Here is a 12166-nt window from a genome sequence, read left to right as displayed (position 1 = left end):
TGTGAGATGGAGGCTGGAGAATGTTGAATACAGATTTTTACTAATAAAGCTGAGTGTAGGAAGAGTGAATTTGCTTATTTCGATCTTGTACTCTGTGGTGCCTCATGATTCGTGGGATATGGTATATGTAAAAATAAGTTACATGTGGTGGAGCGAATCTCTGCTGTACTAATAGCCTTGTACCATGACACTGATAAATTACAAAAAAAGGAACGCTAAATAATTACTTAGCCTAGCTCGATGAAAGAACCATTGATTAAAACCATGTACATGGTTCTCATTCGAGAACCAGGTACATTAAGTAGAATGAAATGAAGCACACAGATATTGCCATGGGGTCCTTAGCTCTGCAATAAAATGGTTGCCACCTGCCTGCTTTTAGACCGGCCCGGCTAGATTTTTAGACGGTGAGACGGATGGTTGCCGGTCCATACCTTAGACCGGCCATTGCTGGCTGGTGTTATGGCCATCGTATCGAGATCACTATTTTTTGTTGCAATTTATAAGCGTAACCTCATCAAATTCAAACATACTAAATGTTGTTCGTTAATCAAAAAGACTCTCAAGCAATTTTCCACTAATTTCTATTTTGTGCCCACAAATATTCGAGGTAATGTCCCAGCAGTCATACCAATAATTTAACGAGAATGAAAAAAACGTTGTCATTGGTTACATGCTTGCATCACAAGCGGGAATTGTCCACCTTCGAAGCAGCGAAAAGTATACGTCAATGTCTGTTCCGAAAGACTATGGAGATCTCAACCTGAGAACGAGAGCTGGCTCGTGGCCGTGGACGACATGTATGAATAGTAATTGCTGGGGCCTTACATCCCATATGGACGGCATATAAGTACGTGACATTTATTTTTATGTGAACAGTATAGTTGGTTAGCTCTGTTTTGTTTTATCACTGCACATTATGTTGACATTTGATTATGTAAACAGTGTTACAGTGCATGATATTGCGTGTGAAATACTGAACATGGCGTCTTTTTTTTCAGCATGAATTCAACGACCTGTGTAAGTATTCTCCCACCCCCGTCCCCAAAAAGCCTTTTTTTTCAGTGATAAGGTGGCAACCCTACTCAGAAGTTACATAAGGCACCATGCCCCGGTACGTACTGAATTAATAATGTTTTATGTCACTGAAATTATTTACAAAAAATTCTGCGAGAACATGCACATCCGTAGCCGATATGGCTAGTTAAGGATCCGTTACAGACATTGCATATTGTGGTTTATTTAGCAAGTACAATGTTTATATATAAAATTCAATCGCAAATAACATTTACACATTACCCATAGGATATTGTATATCGTATGGGTTGATATACAAATTGTTCCTGCAACTTTTACATGTGGACTAAAAAGCTGGCTCAATCACACATGGGAAGTATGCATGTGCATTCAAAAGTTCGTTGCAGGATGTAATATCAAGGCCATAGCATTTTGCTGAAAGTGCCAGAGCCAACTGCCGAGAGTGCCGCCACAACCGGACGGAACCAACTGCGGAGAGCGCCAGAGCCAACTGCCGAGAGTGCCGCCACAACCGGACGGAACCAACTGCAGAGAGCGCTGAAGCCAACTGCCGAGAGTGCCGCCACAACCGGACGGAACCAACTGCAGAGAGCGCCGAAGCCAACTGCCGAGAGTGCCGCCACAACCGGACGGAACCAACTGCAGAGAGCGCCGAAGCCAACTGCCGAGAGTGCCGCCACAACCGGACGGAACCAACTGCAGAGAGCGCCGAAGCCCACTGCCGAGAGTGCCGCCACAACCGGACGGAACCAACTGCAGAGAGCGCCGAAGCCAACTGCCGAGAGTGCCGCCACAACCGGACGGAACCAACTGCAGAGAGCGCCAGAGCCAACTGCCGAGAGTGCCGCCACAACCGGACGGAACCAACTGCAGAGAGCGCCAGAGCCAACTGCCGAGAGTGCCGCCACAACCGGATGGAACCAACTGCAGAGAGCGCCGAAGCCAACTGCCGAGAGTGCCGCCACAACCGGACGGAACCAGCTGCAGAGAGCGCCAGAGCCAACTGCCGAAAGTGCCGCCACAACCGGACGGAACCAACTGCAGAGAGCGCCAGAGCCAACTGCCGAGAGTGCCGCCACAACCGGACGGAACCAACTGCAGAGAGCGCCAGAGCCAACTGCCGAGAGTGCCGCCACAACCGGACGGAACCGACTGCAGAGAGCGCCGAAGCCAACTGCCGAGAGTGCCGCCACAACCGGACGGAACCAACTGCAGAGAGCGCCGAAGCCAACTGCCGAGAGTGCCGCCACAACCGGACGGAACCAACTGCAGAGAGCGCCGAAGCCAACTGCCGAGAGTGCCGCCACAACCGGACGGAACCAACTGCAGAGAGCGCCAGAGCCAACTGCCGAGAGTGCCGCCACAACCAGACGGAACCAACTGCAGGGAGCGCCGAAGCCAACTGGCACATTTCGATGTAGGCAAATACTGGAGGCCTGCCTACTTTGTGGTGTCAGTACACAATAGAAACCTCAGGTGGTCTAAATTTCAGGCCAAGCCACTATGGCATTCCTCTTGAGTTTACCCTCCTCTTTTATTACCGTTCTACTCACTACTAATGACGCTGTGTCATACTCCCAACAAGGGCTGCAAAAAATGGCGCTTTTTCCTCAGCTGAACCCCTCCACCCCACAGCCCAATGGTAGTCATATCCAATGCAATCGAATGTGGCGAAAGCATGTGCCATCATTCATTCTGTCTTATATTATCAATACCCTCTTGTTCTCTTAATGGTGCATGCACCTGCGTGCATAGTTTAAGGTACCTTCAGTCTTAAATCTGTATGCGCATACATCTGGCATCATGCATAATTTGTGCACGATGCTATTTAGCAATATGTATCAGGCTGGCGGTTCAACGGTTGACTGCTGCACCTGACACTAATCCTCCCCTTTCTCCAGGCTTAGGACTGGCCCACATGTTTTTCTCCTGCACTCTTGGAATACTTAAACAGTGAACAAGAAAAAAAAAAACTAAAGTACATGCATGCCTTCCGGGGCACTGTACAAAAACATGGTAAATTTGTTAAATTAGCAGTTCACACAGATTTACCAGCTCAAAACCTGCACTGTGCGTAGCATAGCCCAAGAAATTAAGAAAAAAATGAAGAATAGCATTGTGCTCAAGGAGCAAATCCATGTCAAAAACTACTCACATGCAGCAACGTAACTCATAAAGAACTATTATAGTAAAAAAAAAGAAATGTCAACTACAATAATGTTCTGAAACAGAAATGAACAGTAGCCTTGTGCTCAGAAAACAAATGCTTTTTCAAAAACTGCTAACATTCGGCAATGCAACATATAGAAAACAATCAGTTATGCATTGAACAAGAGATGCACAGCAGCATGGTGCTCATAAAGCAAATGCATTGTCGAAACTGCTCACATCTAGCAATACAACATATGGAAAACAATTGCGCTAAAATAGGGATGTTGTACGTCAAGAAAGGGTCAGACGTTGCTTTGCTAAAGGCTCTTTATCAGGCAGGTCTGGCTACTGGCGAGCGCGTGCGCGAGCGACAACCACGGGGCCACCGATCGTCGTCGTCGTCTTCCGTAACAGCGGAGCGTCTGTCATTCACATTCAGTACAATTATTCCCCGCGAAATAAGGAGCCATCCTGGCGACCTTGGGGCCAGTAAACACGGGAGGGTCGTAGCACTGCTTGAGTCTGGACACGTGGACAATTTCCTGGCCACGGCGACGATGGTCAGAAGATGGTTCCATTGGCTCGATGAGGTAGTTCACCGGTGATGTTTTTTGGAGTATACGATATGGGTCGTGGTACTTGGGGACCAACTTGGTGGAAAGGCCAGGAGTAGCAGAAGGGACACGCAGCCAGACGAGCGAGCCTGGATCGTAGGAAGGAGCGTTAGTGGATGCGTCGTGGTGGTGCTTCTGGCGCCCTTGGTCTTGTGAAGTGAATGACCGTGCCAGTTGGCGGCACTCTTCGGCGTATGTAGCGGCTTGGGACAGAGTCGTGGACTCGGAGGCGTCAGGTCTGTACAAAAGAATGGCGTCCATAGTGCAGGAAGGTTCACGTCCGTACAGGAGAAAAAAAGGGGAGAACCCAGTAGTGCTTTGAATGGCGGTGTTATAGGCGAACGTAATAAACGGTAGTACTCGGTCCCAATTTGAGTGGTCTGACGAGATGTACATAGACAGCATGTCACCAAGGGTGCGGTTGAAGCGTTCTGTCATTCCATTGGTTTGAGGATGATAGGCGCTTGTGGTACGGTGGACGACGCGGCACTCACGCAGCAATGCTGTGATGACGTCGGAGAGGAACACGCGACCACGATCACTTAGCAACTGTCGAGGTGCTCCATGACGAAGGACGAGATTGTGCAGAATGAAACTGGCAACGTCTTTTGCTGTAGATGAAGGAAGAGGTGAAGTTTCGGCGTACCGCGTGAGGTGGTCGACGGCAACGATGATCCAACGGTTACCGTCTGCAGTGCTCGGAAGGGGACCGTAGATGTCGAGGCCGACGCGGTCGATCGGCCGGGAGGGGCACGGCAAAGGTATTAAGGTACCGCCGGCGTGTTGAGGTGGAGTCTTACGTCTCTGGCATGTGGAACAAGCCCGAACGTACTGTTGAATAAAAGGGTACATACCACGCCAGTAATATCGGAGCCTGATCCGAGAATACGTCTTTAGGAAACCTGCGTGGCCACATTGGGGGTCGTCATGGAACGTGGAACAAATTTCGGACCGCAGGTGACGTGGAATTACGAGTAGCCACTGACGGCCACCGGGTGTGTAGTTTCGTCGGTAAAGCACGTCATCGCGAGTGGTGAAGTGCTCGACTTGACGACGCAACGTGCGAGTAGAGGGAGAAGCGGTCCGACCAGCCAGGATGTCCGGAATGGATGCAAGCCACGGGTCCTTGCGCTGCTCGGATGGCATGTCGGCGATGGTGAGGGCAGAGGTATCACAGAGAGGACTTGTGCAGCAGGCAGGGTCAGAAGAAAGGGGCGAACGGGAGAGGGCATCTGCGTCCGAATGTTTGCGGCCGGAGCGATACACCACGCGGATATCGTACTCTTGTAGGCATAACGCCCATCGGGCGGGCCGACCACTTGGATCCTTTAGTGACGACAACCAGCAAAGGGCGTGGTGATCAGTTACGATGTCAAAAGGGCGTCCATACACAAAAGGCCGAAATTTGTCTATCGCCCAAATAATGGCGAGGCACTCTTTTTCGGTGACCGAATAGTTGCTTTCGGCTTTACTAAGAGTTCGGCTTGCGTAGGCAACGACGTACTCTTGGAAGCCGTCTTTCCGCTGCGCAAGAATAGCGCCCAGCCCGACACCGCTAGCGTCTGTGTGGATCTCCGTGGGTGCAGATGGGTCATAGTGTCGCAGAATGGGCGGCGACGTCAGGAGGCGGCGCAGTTCGTTGAAAGCATCGTCACAAGGGGGAGACCATGCCGAAAGATCACTAGAGCCGGCGAGGAGCTTGGTCAAAGGAGCGATGATGGTCGCGAAATTGCGAACGAAGCGCCGGAAATAAGAACAAAGACCAATGAAGCTTCGGATCTGTTTCATGGTAGTCGGTTTGGGAAACGCTGAAACGGCTGTAAGTTTGGCTGGGTCAGGGAGAATGCCGTCCTTCGAAACCACGTGGCCTAGGATCGTAAGCTTTCGAGCGGCGAAGTGGCACTTCTTCAAGTTCAGTTGCAGTAGAGCGGCGGAGAGGCAAGCGAGAACTTGCTCGAGGCGGGTTAAATGGGTCGAAAAATCGGTTGAAAAGACGACAATGCCGTCTAAGTAACAAAGGCAAATATTCCACTTGAGGCCTCGAAGGATCGTGTCCATCATTCGCTCGAATGTAGCTGGCGCGTTGCACAGGCCAAAAGGCATGACCGTGAATTCGTAGAGCCCGTCGGGCGTGACGAAAGCTGTTTTTTCGCGATCGGCCTCCGCCATGGGTACCTGCCAGTATCCAGAGCGCAGATCTAAGGAAGAGAAGAATTCTGCTCCCTGTAGGCAGTCTAAGGCATCGTCGATGCGCGGCTGAGGATATACATCCTTGCGGGTGATTCGGTTGAGACGCCGGTAATCCACGCAGAATCTGATGGATCCGTCCTTCTTCTTCACCAGCACAACTGGAGAGGCCCAGGGACTGCTGGATGGTTGGACGATGCCACGTTTGAGCATGTCATCGACCTGGTCACTGATGACACGGCGTTCGGCAGTTGACACACGGTATGGACGCTGTCTCAATGGTGCCTGTTGACCGGTATCAATACGGTGAACAACAGCTGACGCTCGACCTAAGGAAGGCTGGTCGTGGTCGAAGGAGGCTCGAAAACGCTGGAGGAGCTTGACCAGCTGTTCCTGCTGCCCAGGCGTGAGGTGGGAGTCGATAGATTTGCGAAACACGTCCATAGGAACTTCGGTGTCAGTTGCAGGTGTAATGGCACAAGTCGGTAGCGATGGCTTGTCTGGAAGCATTGTGCCTTCGAAAATGCAATCCAAGGTCTCGAGGGTCCCCAGACACTCGCCACGTAGTAGGATATACGGGCAAGCAGAGACGTTGCACGCGTAAAGGGCCGCGGAACCATTGGAAAAGTCGATGACGGCAAATGGGAGGAGGAAGGTTCGACGGCGCGCACTAGCTATGGATGGTTGAAACAGTAGGCTCGAATTAGTGGCAGCAGGCGAAAACACAGGCACTAGAGCGGCGGACAAAGGTGCGATGTGGACGTCGGCTGCGGCAAATACTTTAGGCGCACTGCGGTCGTCGAGGTCGGGGCACGGAGTCGTCAATGTCAGTTCAGCACGACCGCAGTCGACGAGGGCCTGATGGGCAGAAAGGAAATCCCATCCTAGTATGACGTCGTAGGATGAGCGAGGAAGAACGACAAACTTGACGGGCATACCAAACATCTTGAATAACAACGCGAGCTGTGCACTGAGCCGTCGGTGATATGTAATGCGAGGTCGCCGTATGCAGGGCAAGATTGGTAAGAGGCGTTGTGACTTTTCTCAAATTGCGGCACAGTTTTTCACTAAAACAGAAACGACAGCGCCTGTGTCGACAAGTGCACGTACGGCGACACCTTCTACTTCTATATCGATTTCGTTGGGCGGATAAAGAGGAGGTCTTGAAAAGTTCGACGACAACGCAGTTCTTGCCTCCGGAACTGCGGCTGTCAGTTTTCCTCTCGTGCGGGGCTAGGGCGGCGATGCATCGGGGAAACGGATCGGCGACGGGGCGATGATGTCCGGCGGGGGTCGAAAGGGCGTCGTGGGGAAAACGAGTAGGTGAGAGGAGAAGAAGGTCGTGGGGGAAGCTGAGCAGCTTGATTTGTGGAATTCCCACCGTCCTGATGCTGCAGGTTGCGACGGCGACAGTAGCGTGCTATATGCCCCACAAAACCGCACACAAAACACATCAGCCGATTGTCGAAGGTGCGCCATGGGCTAACGGCAGAAGGTCCGGTGGGCGAGGTAGCATGGGGTGCCATGCGTGTGGGCGGCGTCGTAGTGCAGAAGTACCCGGTGTCCCGGTAGGTGCCAGAAACAGGTGGGGCTGGTGGTCTGGAAACGACGGCAGCGTACGTCAGCGGTGTAGTGGTAGGCGGCGATGGCGGTAGTGCCTGCGCTACTTGTGTCTCAATGACCTGGCGTAGACGTGCGTCTAATGATGTTACTGTCTCAGGTGTTCGGGTGATAAGGGAAAGTTGACGCGCAACTTCCTCACGGATGAACTGCTTTATATGCGGCAGTAAAACGGCATGGTCAGCGGCGACGTCGTTGACAAGGGCGGAAACCTCAGCTGTATCTTCGGCTGCACGGCGCGTCGAGACGCGCTGCTTTCGCAACTCGTCGTATAACTGACAGAGCTGGACCACGTCGGCGACAGTCTGAGGATTCCGAGCGACGAGCATCTGGAACGTATCATCGTCCACTCCTTTCATGATGTGTTTGATTTTGTCGATTTCGTCGAGAGATGGGTCAACGCGCTTGCAAAGAGACAAGACATCCTCGATGTAGCTTGTAAAAGTCTCGTCCCTGCGCTGGACTCGACTACGCAGACGCTGTTCCGCGCGAAGCCGGCGCACGGCGGGACGACCGAAGACCGCCGCGATGGTTGTCTTAAACGTCGACCAGTTGGTGATTTCACCCTCATGGTTTTTAAACCAGAGGCTGGCCACATCAGCGAGGTAAAAGCGCACGTTCGTGAGCTTGTCGCAGTCGTCCCATTTGTTGGAAGCGCTTACTATTTCATACTCGACGATCCAATCCTCCACGTCGTGCTCGTCGTTTCCGCGGAAGACGGGTGGGTCGCGTTGCCGAGGCACACCCGTACAGAAGACTGCCGTGGTTGCGGCAGCTTGCGAAGGGCCAGGAGCAGTCATGGTGAAAGGCGATGGTAGCGTCCGATTGCGAAGTTCCAGGTTGACGGGAACCCCGGCCCCTCCACCACTTGAAATAGGGGTGTTGTACGTCAAGAAAGGGTCAGACGTTGCTTTGCTAAAGGCTCTTTATCAGGCAGGTCTGGCTACTGGCGAGCGCGTGCGCGAGCGACAACCACGGGGCCACCGATCGTCGTCGTCGTCTTCCGTAACAGCGGAGCGTCTGTCATTCACATTCAGTACAGCGCTTATAAAAAAGAAACCAAACAAGTCAACTCCAATTTTGTCCTGCAGCATTTCTGGCTGCAGCTATAAAAAAATAAACCAAAATTAAGACGACATGATATTTACAAGTGCCGTTCCTTTTAACCCTTTGTGGTCCATCGTTACCAGCTATCAATGACTGGCTGCAGCGGTCTGCTATCAGGTACCAACCAGTGACTTTGTTAGTGGTTGAAATGCGCACATTTTTCCATTGTGCTGCCAAAATGTGGCAAAATATTTCTTGTTCCAGAACAGCCGGACACTTGGTAGGACTTTGGGTCCGCAAAGGGTTAAAAACTTATGTTGGACAGCGAGGCCTACTGATGGGCGAACAAAACCTGCTTTGTTAGTGTGTGTCGCAGATACGAGCCTCTGTTGGTCACTGTGATGCGCCGAGCGAGTGCTCGAAGCCGAAGCACAACGTACTTCCTCTGGATCACTTTAGTGAGGTCTAGTACATGCTGTGGCTCTTCACGGTAGTGATCCATGCTGTTGAGCATAGTGACATGTCTTGCCACGAAGCTCTGGAAGCTTCTCAGCGTTAGTTTTTCTACTTCCGCATGGCCTGTTGTGGTGCCCAGGCGTACTAATCTCTCAGCGGCACACAATGCAGCATGCACGAAGGCAGATGCCTCAATGAGGCCGCCATTGTCCTTCAGGGTTAAGAGAAGAGTACCCTTTGTGTCGGACACAAGAAGCTGGGCACAGTCTACACAATGCAGGTGCCTCACAACCCCTCTGACAATGAAGCCTGCAATGTAGCAAGCCACCTGAGTTGAAAACATGCTGATATCTGCATAATCATGCTCTAGCAGGGACTGAGCGCGTGCAGGCATAGACTCTTCACAGTCGATGGTTTCGGCTTGCGTGCAGGTGATGTTTCTCTGGCTTCTCGGCAGGAAAATTCCTTGCAGTTGCGGCAACACATTGGCATTTCCGGATGACGCCACTTGAGCATGCACCAGTGTCCTTCGGTATGTGTGGCGAAACTGGGCTGCAGAAGGGTTGTTATTCCAGCCTCCTCTTTTCCTTATACAGCTGAAGTACATCTCAAGGGGGTCCTGGTTCAACCTGCTGGTGCAGATGTAGCTTAAAAGGAAAAGAAATGGTTGTAACAGTAGTCACATTCCAGCTTTTCACAAGATTAAACTTGAGACTCAGCCTAAAAAGTGAAATCACCGCTATTTTGGCCATATCATATTTATGAGTTAAGCAATTTGCTAGTTGTCTTCTGCGATACAAATTAAGAGATGTCGACCAGCCCAAACAAAACATTTATGACATTTCGGCTTCCAGCATGGAATCCTTGGTCACAGTGCTATCAGTGTGCTGGACGCTTTTGTGCTGATGCCAAAACGTCGTAAACGTTGCTTTTTGGGCCGGTCGGCATCTCTTTACTGTTTCAAATGTACCCTCCTGGCCAGGCGAGATTTCGTAATGCTCTCGACATCATTTGGTTGTCTTCTGTGGTCACATGATAGCACTTCTGAATTGATTTGATGATCTCAGTAGTGTCTATAGGAGACTCAAAACATTGTCTATGCAAAGAGTAAGCATGCGTTATGTACTCATTTACCTGCACAGGTCAGCCTCAAAGACTGCTTGTGCCAGGTGGGACACACTCTTCAGAGTGAATGCCAGGGAAATCACCGACATGCGCCTGCTGTCCTGGACAACTGGTTTTCCTGTCGCCAGTTGCAGAGCCATGAGCTCCCTTCCAGCTTGCTCCATGGCCTCCTTTTGGTAGCGGAAGGTTGACGGTCGCAGTGGAGCCTTGAAGCCTCTCGAAATGGGGCTGCTGGAATTCAGGAAGTCGAAGGCTCTGAAAGTAAGAAAAAAATCTCTATTCTCATCAAGGGCAGAGTATGCAATTGCGAGAAAAGTGCAATCAATTTTTGGCGCATTACATCCTGCACACTATGAGGAAGTCGCGGTGCGTAATCCTTACTAACTCATGTCAGATCACAGAACACCGCAGGAACCGGCATATGTATTTCCTCTACACTGATCATGAAACATTGTATTTACAGAATGTTGCACATGTGACAGAAAGCATGTTTGTGCTAATGTTAGTATGTGTCAAAATTTCTTTATAAATTGGGCTGCAGCGGAAAAGAAGCCATGATCCGCATGAATTGGAGCTACTGAATTGTTGCATTAATTAATTCTAAGAACAGTTACATGCCCTATACAATGGCCACTTAGTGGCATGGAATATATGTATAAAGCATAATTTTGACATACCGTGCACTCCGTGATCACATTCATTGCAAGATCATATTTAGGTAATGCATATTCAAGGAAACCAAGAAGCATGCACACAATTGTACTTTTATTAAATGAGTTAGTCTGGAAAGAAGCAGGGACAATGAACAGTGGTGAGCTTTGCAACTTGTGCTTTGCAGATACTGCTGTTCTGCACAGCAGCATTGGAGATTTCTTGTGACAAATGAATGAGGACTTTATTCGTCGTAAAGGTAACTGTGTGATGCGGCGAAGAAAAAAAAAGATGTTTGGTGACATGAAACATTCATACAATTAAATAGGTATACATGATTTATAGCAAACCTGTAAGAGCTATGCAAGTGTACGTTAAGCTAAGCAAGTTACAGGAGGCTAGTGTCATAACAAGAAAATTGCAGGGGAAAGCAATTGGTGAAGCGGGTGCAGCTGTTATGGACAAGTCAAAACCAGATGCTAAGAAAAATCTTGGAATAGTATGTGTTCATTTCATTTTGCAGCCCCTATCACGTGGGACAAGTGAAAAAGCCGCAGAAGCTAAGAACTGGAAAACTTGTTAGGACATACGAAATATGGACTGAATGTTGAGAGAAAAAGACAGTGGTTGTAATACACAAACAGCGCTTCAGGAGACAAAAAGCACATGGCAATGCAAGTAATGCAACATGTTTTTCTATCATAATCAGTGTGGCATTGAATGTGCTTTGATGATTGCTGCTGTACTGACATAATTCATTAGTTCCTAACGTGCTTTGTCTGATGTCTAGTTAAAGCAGGTTACACATTGTTCAAGGTAATTACTAGGGATATGCAAATGCATAGTAAATTTTAGGTTCGTAGTAAATAGCTATTTGGTCGAATAATTTCGTGTCGAACAGTTCAAATAGCATATATGACATATTATAAAGAAAATGAACGTATTTGTCATGACCCACCAAATCTGCACATCATTTTGAACATTGGAACAAGGCCGAATGTCATTCATTTTGGTTCGAAATGAAGTGAAAGCAACGTTGAATAGTTACATGCTTTGAATTTCAGTAGGATGCAACTCATTACCAGTTAAGTACGTTACGTTTTAAAATTTGCTTTACTTAGAAGAGTAGATGAGACTGCATAACAAGCTTTTAAACATCAAAAATGATTACTCGACTTTGGGGTAATGTGTTCGTTCAACCTTGAAATAAAGCTTTGCGTCAGTGCACATTTTCCCTGATTATGTGTTTTTACAGCATAGCACTCCTATGCTGCAGT

The 12166-nt window shown here is 49.4% G+C and overlaps 1 protein-coding gene across 1 annotated transcript; it reads left to right on the top strand.

Moving 5' to 3' along the window:
* Window positions 1–1106: 1106 nt before the first annotated feature.
* Window positions 1107–2459, top strand: LOC119403515 (uncharacterized). Its single transcript, XM_037670446.1, has 2 exons — window positions 1107–1114; window positions 1460–2459. The coding sequence occupies exons 1-2, from the start codon at window positions 1107–1109 to the stop codon at window positions 2457–2459; spliced, it is 1008 nt and encodes a 335-aa protein (XP_037526374.1).
* Window positions 2460–12166: the final 9707 nt, after the last annotated feature.

This window comes from Rhipicephalus sanguineus, chromosome 8 (assembly GCF_013339695.2).
Source record: "Rhipicephalus sanguineus isolate Rsan-2018 chromosome 8, BIME_Rsan_1.4, whole genome shotgun sequence".
NCBI lineage: Eukaryota > Metazoa > Arthropoda > Arachnida > Ixodida > Ixodidae > Rhipicephalus > Rhipicephalus sanguineus.
This window is presented reverse-complemented; position numbering and strand designations above follow the sequence as displayed.